The sequence below is a fragment of the Entamoeba invadens genome (genome assembly GCF_000330505.1).
Source record: "Entamoeba invadens IP1 unplaced genomic scaffold scaff_1105074724785, whole genome shotgun sequence".
Lineage (NCBI taxonomy): Eukaryota > Evosea > Mastigamoebida > Endamoebidae > Entamoeba > Entamoeba invadens.
Window position 1 is genome coordinate 206,250 of NW_004191902.1, and position 18,737 is coordinate 224,986.

Below are 18,737 nucleotides of genomic sequence, written 5' to 3' on the forward strand. Positions count from 1 at the left end.
TTCCTTTTCCTTTACTGTTGACTTTGCGATGATTTCGTCCAAATCGATCACGCCATCTCCTCCAATTTTATTTTTTTGCATTCTGCTATACGCCAACATGAAATCATCTTCTTCTGTCATTGTCTCAGATTTTTTTGTGATTGCGGCAATTTCGATGATTTTTTCTTTTTTCTTCGGTTGGCTTTTTTTTTCTTCCTCGGCGAGTTTTTCCAGATCGAATTCCTTTTCTTTGTCGTCGTCGCTGGAGTTCTCCTCTTTTTTGTTTTTCTTTTTGTTTTTCTTTTTTGCTGTTTTTTTTGTCGTTTTTTTCGCGACTTTTGCTTTCTCCTCAGTTTTTTCCTCAGAATTATCGTCGTCTGAATTTTCCTCATCGTCTTTTTTATTTTTTTTATTTTTGACGACTTTTTTCGCTTTTTTCTTTTCTGCGGCGCGGTTAAGGACTTCCTGTGTTTCTTTAAATTCTTTCAGTTCTTCTTCGTATTCTTCTTTTTTCTTTTTTTCTATCTCCAAAAATTTTTGTTTTTGTTCTGCGGTTAGTTCTTTCCATGGTTTATTTCCAAGTTCTGGATCTGCTTTATGCAACTGAAAAGCTGTTTGTGGCGCTTGAGGTTTTGATTTTTTTACTTTTTTCGGTCCATCCTCTGCAATCACTTTATGTGGTTTTTTACTCCCCTCAACGTGTTCTTTTTTACTTTCTTTCTCTTCTTGTTGTTTTAACTTTTCAATTCTCTTTAAATACGCCTCTCTCTCTTCCTCTGTCATCGACTCCAACTTCGCCTTCTCTTCTTCTTCTCTCTGCTTTCGTTTTTCAATTTTTTTCCGCTCTTTTTCAGCAATCTTGTCTTCAACTTGAATTTCTTCTTCGGCCATTTGATTTTTATCAGTACAAACCCTTCTTATCTCCGCATGTCATGCTTCATACTTTTGTCTCTTTGATTAGTTTTACTATAATGTAACTATTAAAATAACTCTATCAATTTTTGTGCTCCAAAAAACAATATATTAACGAGGTATTATATATTAACAAAATTAACATGATTTTATTATATTATATATTATATATAATATATGATATTAATAAAAAAAATTAATTATAAAATAAACATTGTTAATTACAAGTCTGATGTAGGAAATGAATTATACTTTTAATAGTAATAAACTAATAACCGATAGAAAAAAGATGTGAATTAAATGAACATCTTTTTGATGTTTTCTTTTATAGTTCCGGTATATTCCGCTTTCTTAGATCCTTCGACAAAGTAAACGAAAGTTGGCATCTTTTCGATTTCATATTTATGGCAAATGTCTCTCGCCTTGTCTACATTGATAGAAACAAAGAAAATGGTAGGTTCTTCCTTTTCTACTTCAAGAGCTATTCCTTCGACTGACTGACAAGCTCCACACCATGTCGCAAAGAATTTTAAAACAACTTTTTGGTGTTGTGCAAAGACGCTGTCGAGTTCTGCAAGTGAGACTATTTCTTTCATTGTTTTTTACTAACCAGTTCAACATTTAAATTACAATTCTTGATGTCATTTAAACAGTAAGTTTGGATGTGTTCAGTCTTTAATTTACTTGTTTTGTTTCGTTTCTCCTAAAAAAGTGTAGACTTGAAACTACTGACTTGGTTGTTATTTGACTTTCGTTTATTATAATTTTATGATATTTATAGTATTTTTTATTAAAACTGTTGTATTGATTATAAATAAATACAAATAATGGTAAAAGTACAACAATTTATAGTTTTGTATAAGATCAAATTCTTTAATTATTTTGTTCATATCATTTTTATAATAAGTAAAAATGATAATAATTTATACTATAAAAAAAATGAATTTATTGGGGCAGTCTTTTCCCATTTTCGCCCAGTCTAAATATAGAATTTGTTTACTATTTTTAATAATATTTTAATTATAATTATAGTAAATGGGCGTTTTGGATGACATTAGGTCTGGTTCCCGAATTCAAAAAATGCCGAAAAGTCACCTCGAGTCAGTGGAAACCGAGAAAGACGGAGCATTGAAAAGAAGGCTCTGAAGACGCACTCAAACAGTCTGTTTGTGCACCGTTTCACCCACTTTCCAAGTCCTCCCTTGGCGCGGATACCCCCTGACCCCCCGCAAGCGGGGTGGAACCACATCCGCGTCCACACAGTACGGACAAGGAAAGTGGGTGACATGGGGACGCACAAACAGTGGCTGAAAAGTGGACTTCCTTCAAAAAACACTCGCGGCAAATATTTTATTTTGGTAAACTGGGTGAGGGTGGGAAAGGATTGTCCCAATTTTGAAATGAAATTCAAATGTAAAAATATACAGTGGTGGTATAAACCCACTTAAGTAAATTTTGTGAAACTTTGGTTGAACTTTAAGCCAAAATAGAAAAAACTTAAGTACCACCCTTTATAAATAGGAAAATGGGTTTGATTGGGTCTTTTCTTTGTTTTTTGAGAAAAAAGTCAAGTTTGCTCGAGAAGAAAAAAAATATTTGAAATGGGTTTTCATTTTAATTAAAATAAACTTAAAATATAGCTTTTGTTTTACAAAATTCGTTTCGAAAAGTATTTTCTTTTGACAAAAAGAAGCTCAAAAAAGGTTCAAAAAGTGAAAAAAGAACAATAACAAGCACAATAGTCAAGCTTTAAAATAAAAGCCGGATTGAATTTGTGGTCTTTTTGTGCACATTATTTCAATGATTGTTTTCGAACAAATAACATTTAAAAATATTTCATAACAGTTGTTGTTAAGATTCAAAAAAAGATAATAGAAATATAAAAAAACATAAACAAATGAATAAATAAAGAAAAGAATTCAGACAAAAACAAACAAATAACAATAAATACAGTAAAGAAATAAGATAATTTGAATCATTAGTCGTTCAAAGTAGTTGACTGCAACCACGACAAAACCAAAATATGTTCTAATAAACAAATTAAATCTTTAATGTTTTTCAATTTTCATTTAACTTGTTTCAATGAATGGTTTAACTTGTGGCATGATGTTGACAAACATTAAACGAAAAAGGAAAAAGACAGATAAGCTTAAAGAACAACAAGCTCTAAAGTTATTGGAGTTATTAAAAAACACAAACCCGACTTTTGAATGTTTATCTAGAAATGAGCAAATAGGATTGTGTTTAAATTTGTGTTTACAAGAACATATATTTGAAAATAGAACGTGTCTGTTGTTTAACATAAATAAAGTTGTTCTTTCTGAACAAAAAAGAAATACATTCTTTTAGAGCTGAAACTAATAGAAGAGAGGGAAGACCGAGTGAAATAAGAGATAATAAAGAATTGATAATAAAACTTTATAAATTCCAAACGACATGATAATGAAGCTGTGACCAGTTTTTCCGTTTTTGAATATTGTGTAAATGAATTGAAAATAAAATGTAATGGTATCACACTCCACAAATATATCATGTATCGGCTTGGTGTTTTCAATTTTGTTTGGGGAATTCCAGATGATTCTTTGAGAATTCAAGTAAAATTAAAAGATTTGGAAGCTTTTATTTCAATTGAATTGTTTAAATTGGTTGGTTTACATCCCAGTCTTGTATTTAATGAAGATGAGATGGGGTGTGAACATACTCTGACAAAAAACCGATAATAGTTTATGTTTCAAAGGATGAATTTCTGAGTAAAGAAAAAAACAATTAAAGTTGGTGTACCAAGGAAAGGAGGAACAAATACGTTGATTGCGTGCATTACGATGAATGGCGACGTTATAAAACCGGCAATGGTAATACCAAACAAAACTGTAAAGACAAAGTTGTTTGAATATGGGTTTGACCCATCAAATTTGCATTTGTTTTATAGTATAAATGGGTTTATAAATACTACGATTTTTATTGAGTGGCGTAATGAAGATTTTATACCTTTTGTAATAAAAAAAGAACGAATTGAGAGATTTAATTGGTGAGTTTAATTAAAAGGCGGCATTGATAATTGATGGTTGTTCATGTCACAAGAATGACTAAATAAAGCAATTATGTGCAAATAACAATATAATGATAATTTTACTAGTACCACACACATCTCATTTACTCCAACCACTTGACGTTGGAATATTTTGTTATTGCAAAAACGAGATGAGAAGAAGTTTTGAATTCATAACCAGTGAACTGAGACGAGAAGAAATTGAAAAAGATATCATGGTTGATGCCAATCATATTGGTGCAATTGAAAGTGAATTTAGTATATTAACAAACAACGACACCGAAATTGAACATTTTGTAATACCCCAATCAAATGAACAAACACAAACACAACAACTAATCGAAGAAATAGATGGTCAAAACAATGAGTTAGAAGAAGAAATTGTAGAAGCAACACCACAACAGAGAGGTGAAAGACTTGTTACTTGTATTTGTGATGTTTTAAAAGCTTACCATTCAGCCACATCAAGACCCACAGTTGTTAGTGCATTTCGCCAATGTGGTCTCGAGTTTAAGGTCAGTTCTCACAACATCAACAAAAAGGAAGTTTTGGTGAATCCAAAAGGACTAAGAGTTGTAAATAAGTATTTCCCAACAATATTTGCTTCTTCCAACACGGGCTTAACACAACCACCACCACCACCAAGACAAAATCAGACAGTCAGAATTGATTCAATTTCTTCAATGAGGGCTTCAATGGTACCTCCAACGAGAAGAATACGAACAACAACAATGGAAGATACATCAAGTTCAAAATGAATTGGGTGATGAATTGAGAAAAAGTCTTTTTTCGCTTCTTCATAGAATACAACAACAGTGATAAAAGTCGTTTTTTTCATTAAAGTTACGAGTGTAATGCACACCAATTCAAAATCTTTTAGCTGTACCTACAGCTTTTTGTTTCTGTTACTCAAAAACAACAAAAGAAAATACTTTAAACACAACAAATGAAAAGACCAGAAATCACAATAAATTTTCGAGTGATCTACTTGTTGATTATCATTGTTGAATAAATAATTGAAAAAGACTATTTGTGCAATGTTCATTCAATGAAGAGTTTTAAATCATTGGTTAAGTTGGGGAAGACATACAAAAGAATAAGAAAAAATCAAAAAAATTAATGATAAAAATGTACTTTGCTATTTTTACACAAATTGGTAACTTTTGAGGCTTGTTGTGATTAAATTTTTTTTGATTTAAAAAAATTAAATTTCAAAATCGTTATTATTAAATCAAAGTTTTGAACTTTTGTTGAAAATTGGTTTTTAGAAACATTTAGACCAAAAAAAACGAGTTACATAAAATGTAACTCGTAAAATGTGATTTTTTACACAAAAATGTAAAAATCGTACACTTTTTGGTTAAATACCAAATAAATTTCGGATTCGACAAGTTTTCCACTCAAAGCATTAAAAAACAGTGTTTAAACTTGAAAAGTACTTAAAAAGTCATAAAGTCTTCATCAGAACAAGTCAACATATATACTGGCCCAAATTTTGCTTATGTCATGAAATAAATTTCAATTAATTATTTTTTTTCTTTGTTGTTTTTTGTTGTTAAAATGTTATTCTTAATAAAAAATAATTTGTTATTATTAAAATGTTTTTATCTTATAACATAATTTCAGTTTTTTTAATTTTTTGTTATTTCCAAAAATAAAACCAAAATTTACTCACTTAAGTGGGTTTATTCCAAATTAAGTACTTAAATATTGCCACTGTATGTGAAAAAAAATACTTTGAAATAAAAATAACACTCGATAATCTCAGTTATATCCCCTTTGCAAAAAAGGTTTGTCAAGCATTGTCTCGACAGTTCGGTGTACTGCCGCAATATCCGAGTCTTCCTTCATTCCGTTAAGTTTATACGACGTGACGACATAAAAATCTGTCAGAATTTTCATGACATCCGTCTTGTTTTTCGCAAATTCATAAAACTCTCCACAACACTCAAACCCCTCTCCGTTCATTTCACTCTTTTTAACAATTTTTCCACATTCAGTGCATTTCACAGTCTGGTCAAGATACTCACTGAACACCGCATCCATCGCGGCTTTACAAATGACCACCAACTCCGTCGACTCAAAAACATTCTTACACTTCTCGCAGTGGCATTTCATATCCTTTTCTTTATATCCTTCCCATAGAAACTTCTCTTTGCATTTCAAACACTCCAACTCGACCCCTCCGCCTCTCTCGCCGCTTGCTTTTACTAATAAACTTTGAATCTGCCTCAACCCAATCCACTCTCGAATTTTATTGTTCATTCCACTGAACACCTCAAAAATTCTCGAAACGGGCGCAAAAATCTGGTTCTCGAGGTAGTACTCATAGTCGATTTGGAAATGTTCAAACTTTTCAATTTGGTCAAGTGGCAAAGCTCGCTCGACAACTCCAACATTCTCATTCTCGAGGTTTTGTCGAATCACAAACTTGACTTGGTCTCCCGCCTTGTACTCCTTTGTCGACTTCAGCGCTGCAGAAACGTGTTCAATTGTCTTCTGTGCGTATTCTTTGGGATCTTTACTGAGCCCCTTCACAATGACAAGTTTTGCAATGTCCACCTTTCCCCCTCGCAAGTCGCTTGCAATCTTCTTGAAGTAATTCTCAAGGTCGTGCAGAGTCTTTTCTTTTCCTTCGTCCTTGAGTATGAGGTTGATACAATAGTTCCCAATTTCCTTACTAAATAAACACCATTCTCTTCTCACAACATCAAGTCCTTTCAACTCTCGTTTCGTCTCGCCGTTCTCGTTCACCATTATCGCAGCGTATCTCTTCTTTTTCAACAACAACAGCTTGGAGAACACCGCATCAATTTCAATTTCAAGTGATGTGTATTTGTTGTTGATCAACTTGCAGAGCTCTTCGCCAACTTTGTACGTTTCTTTCAAACTTCTTGTCTCGGGTTTAACCATCAACGAGTCGGTATCTCCATACACAACACTGTACCCCGATTCTTGCACTTGTTCGTATGTCGCAGTCAAAATCTGCCTTCCTTTCTTTGTAATCCACTCGGCTATTTTCTGGCAGTAGAATCGTCCGCCCTTAAACCCCAAACATCCATAAATGGAATTGGTCATGACCTTCACAGACAATTGCTCGGTATTCATCTGCGCCTTTTTATTCTCCTCGTTACTCCCCAATTTTTCCATCTCCGCAACGAGCGCTCTTCTCTTCTTCACCAACTTCGAGATGATTTCTGGAAGAACACATTTCCCGCTCTTATCACCGATGGTGTTATTTGTAAAACACACGGCAAATTCCATGATAATCGACGGGTACAAACTCTTGAAATCAATCAGCAACACCGGGTCGTTGTAGAACTGTTTGACGGGTTCCAAAACCAACCCACCAGCGTATTTCTTGTGTTGTTGTCCTTCCAAATACCGCTTGTCCGGTATCACAAACTCACTTCTCCTCTTCATAAATTCGTGAAGTAACAAATACTCAACGCGTTCCGCCCGCTGTCCGTTCAGCGTATGTGACCAAATGTTCCCCGCCAAATTCGTGAGGACTTTTGTCATTGCAATGACATTCATTTTATTCGCCAACTCCATCTGGAACTTCACGTTCTCCTCTTGGTATTTTCTCATATGTTCAAGTCCCTCAGGAGTGTTCATAAAATCAAACAGTTCGGCACTTGAAAGGGTCAAATCGACGGTTTCCTTTCTCTCCTTCTTCAAATAGTTCGAAACTAACACATCAAGGTCATTGACTTTTTCTCCTCTCAAATATTCTTTAGACAAGACGTACGTGTCGACTAGTAATCTCCCCGACATGAAATTCCTTCCGCTAAAGTTTTTCTCCTTCAAATCTTTCTTAGAAAAGTTGACGCCAGTCTTCGTTCGTTTCAGTCTCCCCAACGTTGAAAATTCAACAATTTTACTTGAGCGATTGATCACATCGAAAAATGGAAGCACATGAGTGATGAAATCGTGAGAAATGACTATGTCAATGTCGTAGATCTGAAAGATGTCGCCAATCTGCTTCACCACCTCCTCAGACGTCAAAAAGAACTTCCCCGCACACTTCGCGTTCTTCTGACTGATGTAAAACGTCTGGATCTCCTCTTTCCATGTTTTCATCGGTTGTGTGATGTTGACGTTTTTAATGATATCGATCGACACCATTTGCGGCTGTTTTGCGCTTGTCGCCAGCACAGAAACGGCGCTCAAACTACACACATTCATTGGCGGATCAAACGCCTTCTGTTCGAGTGTTTTCAACTCGCAGGTCTTGTCCTCCAAGTTCAAAATGTACTCCTTGCACGCCCAACTCTTTTTCAACAACTCGTTTCCCACTTCCTCCGCATTTTTAATAGAAATCCACGACGGTCCTTTGATGCTATACAACGACAACAAAATCTCCTCCGACGTCAATGTTTTCTGATGAATCGCTTTATACGTTTTTCCTCTCTCCGCAACGCTCTCATTTCGGTTGACAAATTCGACGCTGACTCCACGGATGATCTTTTTCATCATTTTTTCTTTGTCTTCTCCGTTATCCTCCGGATTGATGATCATCTCCTTTGTCTCAATTTTCATTTTCGCGTTTCTCATCTTCTTTTGTTTCGTGATGATGTCGTTGATCTCACCGACGACGTCCTCCGCCTTGTTGTCAGGTTTTGGCTCAAAGAACAAAATTTTTGGGATTCCTTTAATGATCAGGCACGCCGACTTGTAGACACTCCCCTCAAGCACTTTCCCAACAAGAAACAAGGACCCCACTGATTCGGGCACAGGCATGATATCAAAGTAGTAGAACTCCTTGTTCACCTTATTCACTTTTGTCCCCACTATCACTTTCGGCTTCACTTCCTTTCCAGATTTCGGGTCGACCAATTTGACGATTTTTTCAACTTTGTGTTCAACGGCTTCTTCTTTCACCAATGTCGTTGAAGCCTGTGGTTTCAACACCTCTTCAATGACCAATTTCGTTTGCACCCGTTGGTCACCTTCTTCTTCGTCAATTTCTTTCGTCGTTTTCTTCCTTTTTTTGATATCGGCTATGTCTTCGTCATCAACATCAGCATACCCGTCTGCCTGCACTTTGGCGCTTTCCAGCTCCATCATGTCAAGCTTCCCCTCTCTTGCTTTTTCGTACTGATTCAGCGCATCATCAATACTCTCGTTCCTCTTCCTACTCATTTTTTTTCTCTTTTTTAGTTGAAATAATTCTTTTTTAATTTTACTACTATTATTTATAGCTTCTCTTTTTTTTCTACAATCAAAAAGTGAGATTGTATTTTTTGATTATCATGAAGTGTTGAATTGAAAGGATCTTTTTTTCGTGAATTCAAAAACCTCAATTTTATTTTACAGTTTTTATTAAAATGTTATTAAAATGTTTTATATAACAAAAAACATTGAAATGTTTAAAACAAAAAATGTTATTTAAAATGTTATTCAACCCAATGAATTTACACCATTCAATTCAATGCTTCTCTTAACTTAATTTTCAAATCTGTCTCTATGACTTGCTCCCCTTCCTCTTTTTGGATATCTTCTAGGCCTTGAATTATTATTTCTTCCTCTGTCATCCCTTCTTCTATAATCTCCGTCTCTATCATCTCTTCTATCGCGGTCTCTTTCTCTGTCCCTTTCTCGGCTGTGGCTTCTAGCTCTCTCCTTCTCTATACTCTTTTTCATTTTCTGTTCGATAGTACTTGGTATCTTCGCCATCCTCCTCGTAAGACATTTCTTATATTAATGGTTTATTATTACTATACTCTAGAATATAGTAATAATAGTAATAATAACAATAATATTAATTAATGGTACTAACAATTGATTATACTATATATATAGTATAATTATTACATATTCTAGTAGAATAGATGTATAGTTATAATTACAAGTAAAACTAATTAATACTAATTACTAATATAATACTTATTACTAATAATAAAATACCATACTGAATTATACAATATTATTACTAAACTATTAACAAACTTTTCAGGGAGAAGAGGAAGCGGTTGACAAGTAAAATACTTATCTTTCAGTGCGTCACTTGCTGTTATTCTTTTCCGGGGGTTGAGCGCAAGCAGTTTTTCGAGTAATTCGAGAAGACCACAATTAATACTTCGAAATTTTGTTTGGAAGATGCATTCTCGTTCCGACGGCATCCGGAGGGTCTTAAAGACTTTCATATTTTTGAACTCGGGCCATTCGGTCTCTTGAGGGGTTCCCAATAAATCCCAAATGTTATTAAGAACTTCAATATCATCTCGCCCTTTAAATATGGGTTCTCTCTTCACCATCTCCGCAAAGACACACCCCACACTCCACATATCTACTGACGAGTCGTACCGTTCTTCTCCTAAAAACAACTCAGGCGGTCTATAAAACGATGTACACATTTTAGGTGTGTATGTCCCAACTTCGTCTTCGTGTCGCGACAGGCCAAAGTCCGCCAATTTCACTATATTGTCTTCCGTAATAAGTACGTTACTCGCTATCTATTATTTCTAATTCTATTTATTATCATTTTACTATAATATGTATAGTATATCAGTATAATAACATTTACAATATATTCATAGTATAATTTATATAATAATATATACTATATACTATACTATAATATATACTATATCTTATTTAATTATAGTATAATATACTATATATAACTATTATAATATATTATTTAATTATAGTATAATATACTATATTATTATACTATATAATTATAGTATACTCGTACTATATTATTATTATATTATAATAGTACGACAAACTCTTGACATCGCGATGTAAAACACTGATTGAATGTAAAAATTGCAATGCAGTCAATATCTGTACCATATAACACTTCATTTCTTCGTCTTCTAAAGGTTTTCCATATTTTATTAAAGTTGAAAGGTCGTGGGGCATATACTCAAAAACGATGGAGACGGGCGTGTTCTTTTTCTCAAAATTCTCATCAGCGATTATCTCGAGAATTTCAACGATGTTTTTGTGTTTGATTTGTTGGAGAAGTTGAATCTCTCGAAGGGAAGTGAGGGAAAAGCCTTCATTCTCTGTCGTCGTTTTCAGTTCTTTGATTGCAACCATTTTCTTGTCGCTCTGTCGTGTTGCTCGAAAAACCGTTGCGTACGCACCATACCCAATTTGGTCGTCCACGGTATAATCTCGAAAAACCCTCACTCCCTGGACGTCCTTCATTTCTGATTATTCCGTTCATCTTTTTTGTTTTTATTGTTTATTACAATACTATCACTTTTTATTACTATTATTTTATAGTTGTTTTACTATCTATTTGTATGTGTTCTTCAAAAGAAAAGGTGAATTAAATTACGTCGTTCACTTCCTTTTCACCATTCACAGTCTCAAAGAACTATTCGTCATTCCAATTGCACTTGTAATGAATAAAACAAAAGAACAAATTATACATAACAAAGAGAAAAATTAACAAACAATGTCAAAACAGTCATCATAAAACTTTACATCAGCAAATTTGGTCTTGAAAATCGCATTGATCTGGTCAAACTTGTCCAACAACTCTTTGCCTGGCTCAACCAAATCTTTTTTGTACTGTTGGATAATTTTCAGTTGTTCCATACTCGGCTCACTCAAATCAACTTCCTTGAAAAATTCAAATTTCTGTTCGTCTGTTAACATCATAAATCGACTTGGAGATACTAAACACGTCCTTTCCTCATCGTTCCCCACTTTCCCCAATATAAGTCGCGCCTCGTCGGGTATGTCTTCCTTCAAACTTCGGATGAACTCAACATTTGCTTTATACAACTCTTTCATTTGGGCAATCTCCCCTTTCATTTGTTTAATAATTTCGCACAACTCTTTTTTGCACTCCCCTTTGAATTGGAAGAACTCCCCCAATTTGCACACAAGATATTGCTTCACTCCACTCACATTTATCGCTTTCAAACATAATTTCAAAAGTCCCGCACTCGGATCCTTTGAAAAGACCAGCGCCAAAACCGCTTCCAACTGGTCTTCATTCTCAATCACTTTCAGCACGTTATACACAACATTAATCAAGCTTTCCTGAATTTGACTCGACGTCTCTCCCGTCTTCATGAAATCAACAAACTCGTCGCACACCAAATTCTGAATCACCATAAACGGATCGTCCTTTGTGAACGACTCAATGACCGTCAAATACACACTGGACTCTATCAAGTCGTTGTACCTTTTAATCAGTGAATCAAGTAACTTTGTTTTTTCCTCCACGCACAAAAATTGAATTGCATGAGAGCTTGTCCTCACAATAACATCTCCAATATCCTCTTGAAGTACTTCAACACTCTTTTTATGGGATGTGTTGTCTCTTGTGTATTCTTCGTATGACAAAAAAACATCAGAAAACTTCGCCTCGTTTTTCATTTTGACAAGTAATTTTGGGGGTACCAATTGTAAAGCACCGCCAACAACAGTAAACCAGTTGTTTCCATTTCTGATAAAGGCGATGTTGTCGTTTGTGATTAACGCCTTCAGCACAAAGCGTTTTCCAAATTCGTTGTATTCATCTTTAACTTCAAAGTGCATTGGCCGTTTTGTTGTTGCATAAATCTCGGTGTTCTGTTCGTACGTGAAAACCTTTCCAATAAACGTTTTGCAAATTTCGTTGATCACGATCTTAGGCTCATCGATTGGTGTGAAGTTCAACTCGCACATTGAAATGCCGTTCTTCTTTGCAAGCAGCACTACCCCGTTTTCGCTCATTAATAACAGTGACACAAGTTCTGAAACATCAACAGACCGTGGTGGAAATCTTGAGAACACCTCACTCGTTTTCGCAAGTGGACAGGAGGTTTCTCCTTCTTTCAACAGTGATGCCACAATGAAAATGGCGTTTGTGATTTTCTTATCGTCGCTCGACGCTGTCGAGTGATACGACAATTCGACCTTCCCCAATTTCGTCTGGATGTTCACGGATTTAACCACAGAGTCGCCAATGACTTTTTTGACTCGTTCTGACTTTCCCAGTATCGAGTAGACCAAGTTGATACTTTGCGGTCCCAACATCACCACAGTATTCTCTTCTATACTGCCGTATTGCGGTAAAACGTATGAACAGAGTAACATACACAACTTCTGTGTGACAACCTTAAACCCAAACTTAGTAGTAATCTCGTTGAGTAAATAGAGTAATGCGTATGTGTTAAGGTCTTCATCGAAAGCGCCGTTTTCATTCATAGTAAACGAAAGAGGAGTATCGAAAAAGTCGGTGAGTTTAACAACAGTGTTAATCCCCGACTTAAGTCCCTTTAAGATGTCATTGACTACAAGAGACACATCTTCCAAACTCATTTCAAGGCCACTTTGGGCCAACCCGATCACCTCAAACGCGTTTCTATCGACAACAGAAAGTTTCTTTGCTTTGTTGTCAGTCCTTGTCTCTTTCTCTGCACAACATCCAAGATAGCAAAAAACCGCCTTATCTACAACCGCTCGTTCCACCTTTGCAATCTCATCACCACTCAATTTGACGTCATTGAAAACGCATAATTTCAAAACGGCAATCACCGTTCTCAGTCGGACTGTTGGATCCTCTTGAGTGAGGCAAAAGTCAAGAGCCTGGACAAGTTGATTGTGGGCGATTTTGAGCACTCGGTACTCAAAATGAGAGAAAAAGATTGCGAGGAGGGTCGGAACGGTGGCATTGAAAGGGAAGGAAAAAAGAGGGGAAGGGATGTTGGAAAGGACTCGGAGAAGTTGGTTGGGCATCCCAGCCACCTTCTTTTCGAGTAACTCTCCAAACACCACAAAGAACATTTCCCATGGGAAGTCGGTGGTGCACTCTCGTGGGATTGTTGGTGGTACTGGCGGCACACTTTTCACTGTAATTGTTTGCTTTGGGAATAACACAAAATTACTGATCTTTCGCGAATGAAAGATCTTGTCAATCAAATCTGGAAATCCAATATACAAATTGCCTGGAACAGAGAACTGTGAAGAGATTGTTTCAAGAAAGTCATGAACGGAAAGACTGGTGTCAACAGTGTATGGGACGCTCACGCCATTGATGTTCAATGTCACAGGAAGGTGGAATGATTTGAAAGAGTTGTTCGACTGGGGCACGGAGTTGACAAACATGTCACAGTAAGTGGCCAACCGTGAAGGGTCACTCTTGATCTTTTCAAGAAAAAGTTTCATATTTTCGGTGTTCATTGGTGTGTTTTGAAGTTTTGCTCTTTTTGAAGTTCAAAAAGCTTGAGGTTTGTGTATGATTTTTTTTAAATTCATTGTATCACTGTATTAGACATTATATTATATTAATCCATTCTAAAGATACTCCAATAAAAAAAAATGATTTAATTATTGGAAATAAGGGGGGTACGAAATAATGCCTCTAACCCCTTTCAAACCGTCTTTTGTCAATTCCATGATCATACAGAGCTTCGGATCGCACTCGAAAAATGAGTGCACATCATAGTCGATTGACTGAACGAATCCAAATCTGGAATACAAATGGGTGTCTCCAAATACAGTGATGTGTGGAAATTTCATTTCCTTAGCTCTTTTGATGAGCTCTCTCACTAGTGCAGATGCTATTCCTTTTCTCTGTTTTTCGCGTGTGGTTGCAACCGGCCCAAGGACTAAACTCTCCACTTTATTCTCTCCGTCAGTGATCCACATTTTACTTGCGATGGCATATCCCACTATTTTTGAGTTTTCTGTTGCGACAACAGATAATTCTTTGATATAATTCTCTGATTTTCTGATATCGTTAATAATGTCTTGTTCCCTTCCGCAGGTGTGTTCCGCATGTGCGAACGCGTTTTTTACAATTTCGTATATTTGTGGGTAGTCTTCTTGTTGTTCTGTTCTAATTTCCATTCAATTATTATTACTTATTCGAGATGCATCCAAACAAGTACTTATTGAGTCATGTCTAATAACATTTCAAAAAACAATAAAAATTAGTCGACAAAGGAATTGAATACCGAAAACATTTTGGATGAAGCCTGGTGTGCCGTTCTATTTCTTTCGCTCTATTAATTACTTCCTCTGTTATTCTATACATTTAGAACCCAACAAACTTCCGGTGCCGCATCAAATAACATAAATGTTTGATTACACGTATCGTCCAACTGAAGCACTGACGCTCTATTCCCGCATCTATAACAATAATTCGGTGCAGACCATACTGTGCAGACTTTATTATTCAACTTCCATTCAAATCCCTCCATCACTATTTGATGGGCTCTCGCCACAAAGTCCAATTTGTTCACCAGCAGAAATTCGTCAACCGCTTTTTGTCCAAAGAGATATCCAGCTCCTCGAATCGATGGTTTCCACGTCTCAACGTCATTATCAGGGTCGGACCACATCAAGTCGCACATCGATCCGCTCGCAGGGGCTTCGTGCAGTCGGTCTAATTTAGCAATCTACTCGTTACTAATTAATGTATAGTATAATATAGTATAATTTACTATTAATCACTCGTCGACGATATAGTATTAAATAATACTATTTAATACTATATATAATAGTAAAAATGTTATACTATATCTTAATAATAAATATACTAACAAACGTCGTCAATAGTTTTGATCTCGGGGGAAAGCCCACCATGGACACATACGATCTTCCCGTCGATGACAGCAGAGAGCGAAAGCATATCAAACAAGTCGCAACACATTTTCCACATCTCAGGACTCCCAAATTTTTTGAGGCATTCCTCATAGAAGCCATATGTCTGTGAGATCTGTCGCGTTTCATGGTTTCCACGTAATAAAGTGATTCGTTTGGGGTATCGTATTTTGAGTGCCAGGAGGAGTTGGAAGACTTCGATCCCGTTAACCCCGCGGTCGACAAAGTCGCCCATGAAGATGTAGTTTGTCTCTGGGACTCTTCCTCCGACTCTAAAAAGCTCTAACAAATCGGGAAATTGGCCGTGCTCACTGTTATTCTATAATTATAGTATAATTATACTACATTTTTGATTGAATAGTTTAGAATATAGAATATAATTATTATATATATAATAATATAATATTATAATAATAATATATTAATAATATAATTATAATAATATAAGAATAATATAAAGTTATAATATTATAATATTATAGAATATAGTTTATTTTAAGCAAAGTGAAAAAAACACAAACCAAATCGCCACAAATGGTGACGGGAAGAGCAATTGAAACGACGTTCTTTTCTGCTAATAACACTTCCTTTGCTTTTGGGTAGAAAACTTCTTTAAATATTTGTTCAGTGACGAAATCGCCTTGCCAGAGTTGTTCCAAGTACTTGTCGATGCCACTCATATTTTCTTTTTAATTTTCAGTTTCTTTTTCTTCTTCATATCCCGTCGTTCCGCATCAATTTTCAAAATCTTAGTCCTTTTTATACTCGAATCACTATGACTCCATCTAAGATTTTATTAATACAATTTTTTTCGGTTTTGTGGAGAAGAAAAAAGGAAACTCAAAAAGATGATGAAAGGTTACACTTTCAAGCCTATTCCACTCTTCTCTAATAACAAAGCTTTAACTGATACTATTGCTAAGAACGATATTAAACAAATCATTTTCACGCCTCCATCCGTTCTCATTCGGCTCGACAACGACTGCATTTTAACCTTCAAAAGTAACGTTTGTCTCTTGACGCAGAGTATAGTATATTAATAGTTAAATGTACTATATTTATAATACAGTTTTGTGGAGTGAAGGGAGTCACCCATAGGGCGCGTTGCTCCGGTTGGACCAGCTGACGACCGCGACGAAATTTGTTCTGTTTGACAAACAACATGGAGTTGTCATACGAAGTGGAGAGGACAAAAGACTTGTCTTCAATATTTTGGCAAATGACCAAATCTTTTCGGCGCAGTCGAAGATCATACTCAACATCCCTTTCAAGAAGACTGACGAACTTTTTGTCTACCACCACCCGACGGACTTGTTTGTGTTTTGTGGATATGACTCGTTTGAGGCGATCGAGAATGATGTACTATATTATATAGTTTATTAATAGAACAGTAAAATAGTTTGGAAGAGTTTAAGAGGATTCTAACCTTCAGCGTTATCTTCATCTCGTTTAAGGAATCCCAAGTGATTTACAGGATCAATTACAACATTGTTTATCTCAACACATTGGGGGATGAATGTGATAGAACGCAGATGTGTACATTTAAAGTGATCAGTGAACCCCCGGTCGAGATCTTAGTTTCCGGGCCAATACTTCATTTAAAAAAATTGGGGAGCTCGTTGGTAGCTTTAAAAATAGTTTCGAAAGATAAAAGTAACTATTCTGTTTATGATATGGCGCTCAATGTATTACAAGATATCCCTTTTATTCATAACTCACATCAAATTTATTTACTGCAAAGATATAACGATCTCGTCGCTATTCAACCAAATGGTGACGTGTACATTTTAAACACCACATTTGCTCTGCCTATGCCTATCAAAATCGACTGCAAATTCAATCTCCCAAATGAGAGGTTCTCACTTTTTGTAGATAATGACGTCATCATCACACTAACACATGACCTCGTTTCGTACTTCTCACTCAAAACGAAAAGCGCAATAGGACAAACGAAGATTGAAGGGAAATTCAATCCCTCAACAATCATCCCGTGGCGGAACGAAACGAATCTTGGCCTCTATGACACCACGAATCACTTTTTCTATCAAATCGTTCCGACAACGAAAGTCTTAGTCATCTCAAGCAAAAAAATCCCGATGATCGAAGCAATCGACGCTTCGTTCGCAGAAACGCTGAAAAAGTTATGGAAGGTGCCACGTCATTTTGTTGACACGTTTTTGAGTGAAATGCAGAGTGTGACGCTGTTCATGTGTCTTCCCCGTGAAAAACATTTTGTTGACTTAACGGTGGACCGCATGAAAAAAGAAAAAATGACTTATACTTGTACTATTCAAATACTAACAACTAACTTAAATAATTTCCTTGAGAAAGTCGAGGCGCATGGGGACGAAACTAAACTTATAGAAAAAGAACTATATATTACTTTTGGCGAAACGGTTGTTGTCTCACAAAAGGCACAACGAGAACTCGGATTAATGAGATTTGAGAAACTGGGCGCAATCTGCCGAAAAACATTTTTGAAAGATCCCAGCCAGATTTTGTTATTTGTCTCTCAACTCAAAAAAGTCGGATTCGACAGGCAACAGGCAACACACATCGTTTCGCACATTTACACGACTTTTCTTTCTTCGTTTTCGCAAAGTGAATTATCAGATGATCAAAAACACGTGATCTCCGTGTTATATTTAGTTCTCTATGGCGTCGATAACATTTTGAACAAAACTAAAACATTTTCTAAAACAAATTTCTTCCCACAATCACAAGAACGAAGTGTCGTCCACTTTGAAAAGATGATGAACGTGATTGACGTCATTCGGGATAATTCGGTTTTCGGCTACGACCAAAATTGGTGGTTTGAGGCTTATCTCAAAACGTTGACGTTTTTACTTTTGCAAAACGATACTGATACTTTTATGAAAATCTTGAAGAGAAATAACAAAGAAGTCCAACAAAATATTGTTGAGGAAATTTTGAGCAATTTGATCCTCGATAATTCGGGAAATGGGGAAAACAGAAATTTCTTGATGAAATTGTTGGCAGAGGAGGAGTAAATGATTAGTATAATTTAATTAAAAACTGGTTTTTTTGAAAACATTTTTACGGTATTAATAATATATAGAATTATTAACTATACTATTAATATGCTATATCACAATTAAATACTGTACTATTATATAGTTTTAAAAATAACAATGTTTCACATTTTAATAATTTGTCATTATTCACGAGATTAAAACTAGCGGAACGAAAGTACTTTTAAGAAGCAAAAATGACA

At 35.5% G+C, this 18,737-nt stretch overlaps 8 protein-coding genes across 8 annotated transcripts; 2 read left to right on the forward strand and 6 right to left on the reverse strand.

Moving 5' to 3' along the window:
* On the reverse strand, nt 1-870 carry EIN_162420 (cylicin-2, putative; the record flags this gene model as incomplete). The annotated part of the gene is made up of 1 exon (XM_004185896.1): nt 1-870. A coding segment is annotated over one exon (870 nt), but the record flags the coding sequence as incomplete, so codon positions are not given.
* Nucleotides 871-4,011: 3,141 nt separating this feature from the next.
* Nucleotides 4,012-4,698, forward strand: EIN_162430 (hypothetical protein; the record flags this gene model as incomplete). The annotated part of the gene is made up of 1 exon (XM_004185897.1): nt 4,012-4,698. One exon carries the CDS (start codon nt 4,012-4,014, stop codon nt 4,696-4,698), a length of 687 nt encoding a protein of 228 aa, XP_004185945.1.
* A 1,006-nt stretch (nt 4,699-5,704) lies between these two features.
* Nucleotides 5,705-9,085, reverse strand: EIN_162440 (DNA polymerase, putative; the record flags this gene model as incomplete). Its single annotated transcript, XM_004185898.1, has 1 exon — nt 5,705-9,085. One exon carries the CDS (start codon nt 9,083-9,085, stop codon nt 5,705-5,707), a length of 3,381 nt encoding a protein of 1,126 aa, XP_004185946.1.
* A 725-nt stretch (nt 9,086-9,810) lies between these two features.
* On the reverse strand, nt 9,811-11,104 carry EIN_162450 (cyclin-dependent kinase C-1, putative; the record flags this gene model as incomplete). Its single annotated transcript, XM_004185899.1, has 2 exons — nt 9,811-10,394; nt 10,678-11,104. 2 exons carry the CDS (start codon nt 11,102-11,104, stop codon nt 9,811-9,813), a joined length of 1,011 nt encoding a protein of 336 aa, XP_004185947.1.
* Nucleotides 11,105-11,347: 243 nt separating this feature from the next.
* EIN_162460 (hypothetical protein) lies at nt 11,348-14,077 on the reverse strand (the record flags this gene model as incomplete). The annotated part of the gene is made up of 1 exon (XM_004185900.1): nt 11,348-14,077. One exon carries the CDS (start codon nt 14,075-14,077, stop codon nt 11,348-11,350), a length of 2,730 nt encoding a protein of 909 aa, XP_004185948.1.
* Nucleotides 14,078-14,224: 147 nt separating this feature from the next.
* EIN_162470 (hypothetical protein) lies at nt 14,225-14,746 on the reverse strand (the record flags this gene model as incomplete). Its single annotated transcript, XM_004185901.1, has 1 exon — nt 14,225-14,746. The coding sequence occupies one exon, from the start codon at nt 14,744-14,746 to the stop codon at nt 14,225-14,227; it is 522 nt and encodes a 173-aa protein (XP_004185949.1).
* An 83-nt stretch (nt 14,747-14,829) lies between these two features.
* On the reverse strand, nt 14,830-16,182 carry EIN_162480 (serine/threonine protein phosphatase 4 catalytic subunit, putative; the record flags this gene model as incomplete). The annotated part of the gene is made up of 4 exons (XM_004185902.1): nt 14,830-14,901; nt 14,950-15,297; nt 15,447-15,809; nt 16,024-16,182. 4 exons carry the CDS (start codon nt 16,180-16,182, stop codon nt 14,830-14,832), a joined length of 942 nt encoding a protein of 313 aa, XP_004185950.1.
* Nucleotides 16,183-16,350: 168 nt separating this feature from the next.
* Nucleotides 16,351-18,513, forward strand: EIN_162490 (hypothetical protein; the record flags this gene model as incomplete). Its single annotated transcript, XM_004185903.1, has 3 exons — nt 16,351-16,509; nt 16,601-16,815; nt 16,935-18,513. 3 exons carry the CDS (start codon nt 16,351-16,353, stop codon nt 18,511-18,513), a joined length of 1,953 nt encoding a protein of 650 aa, XP_004185951.1.
* Nucleotides 18,514-18,737: the final 224 nt, after the last annotated feature.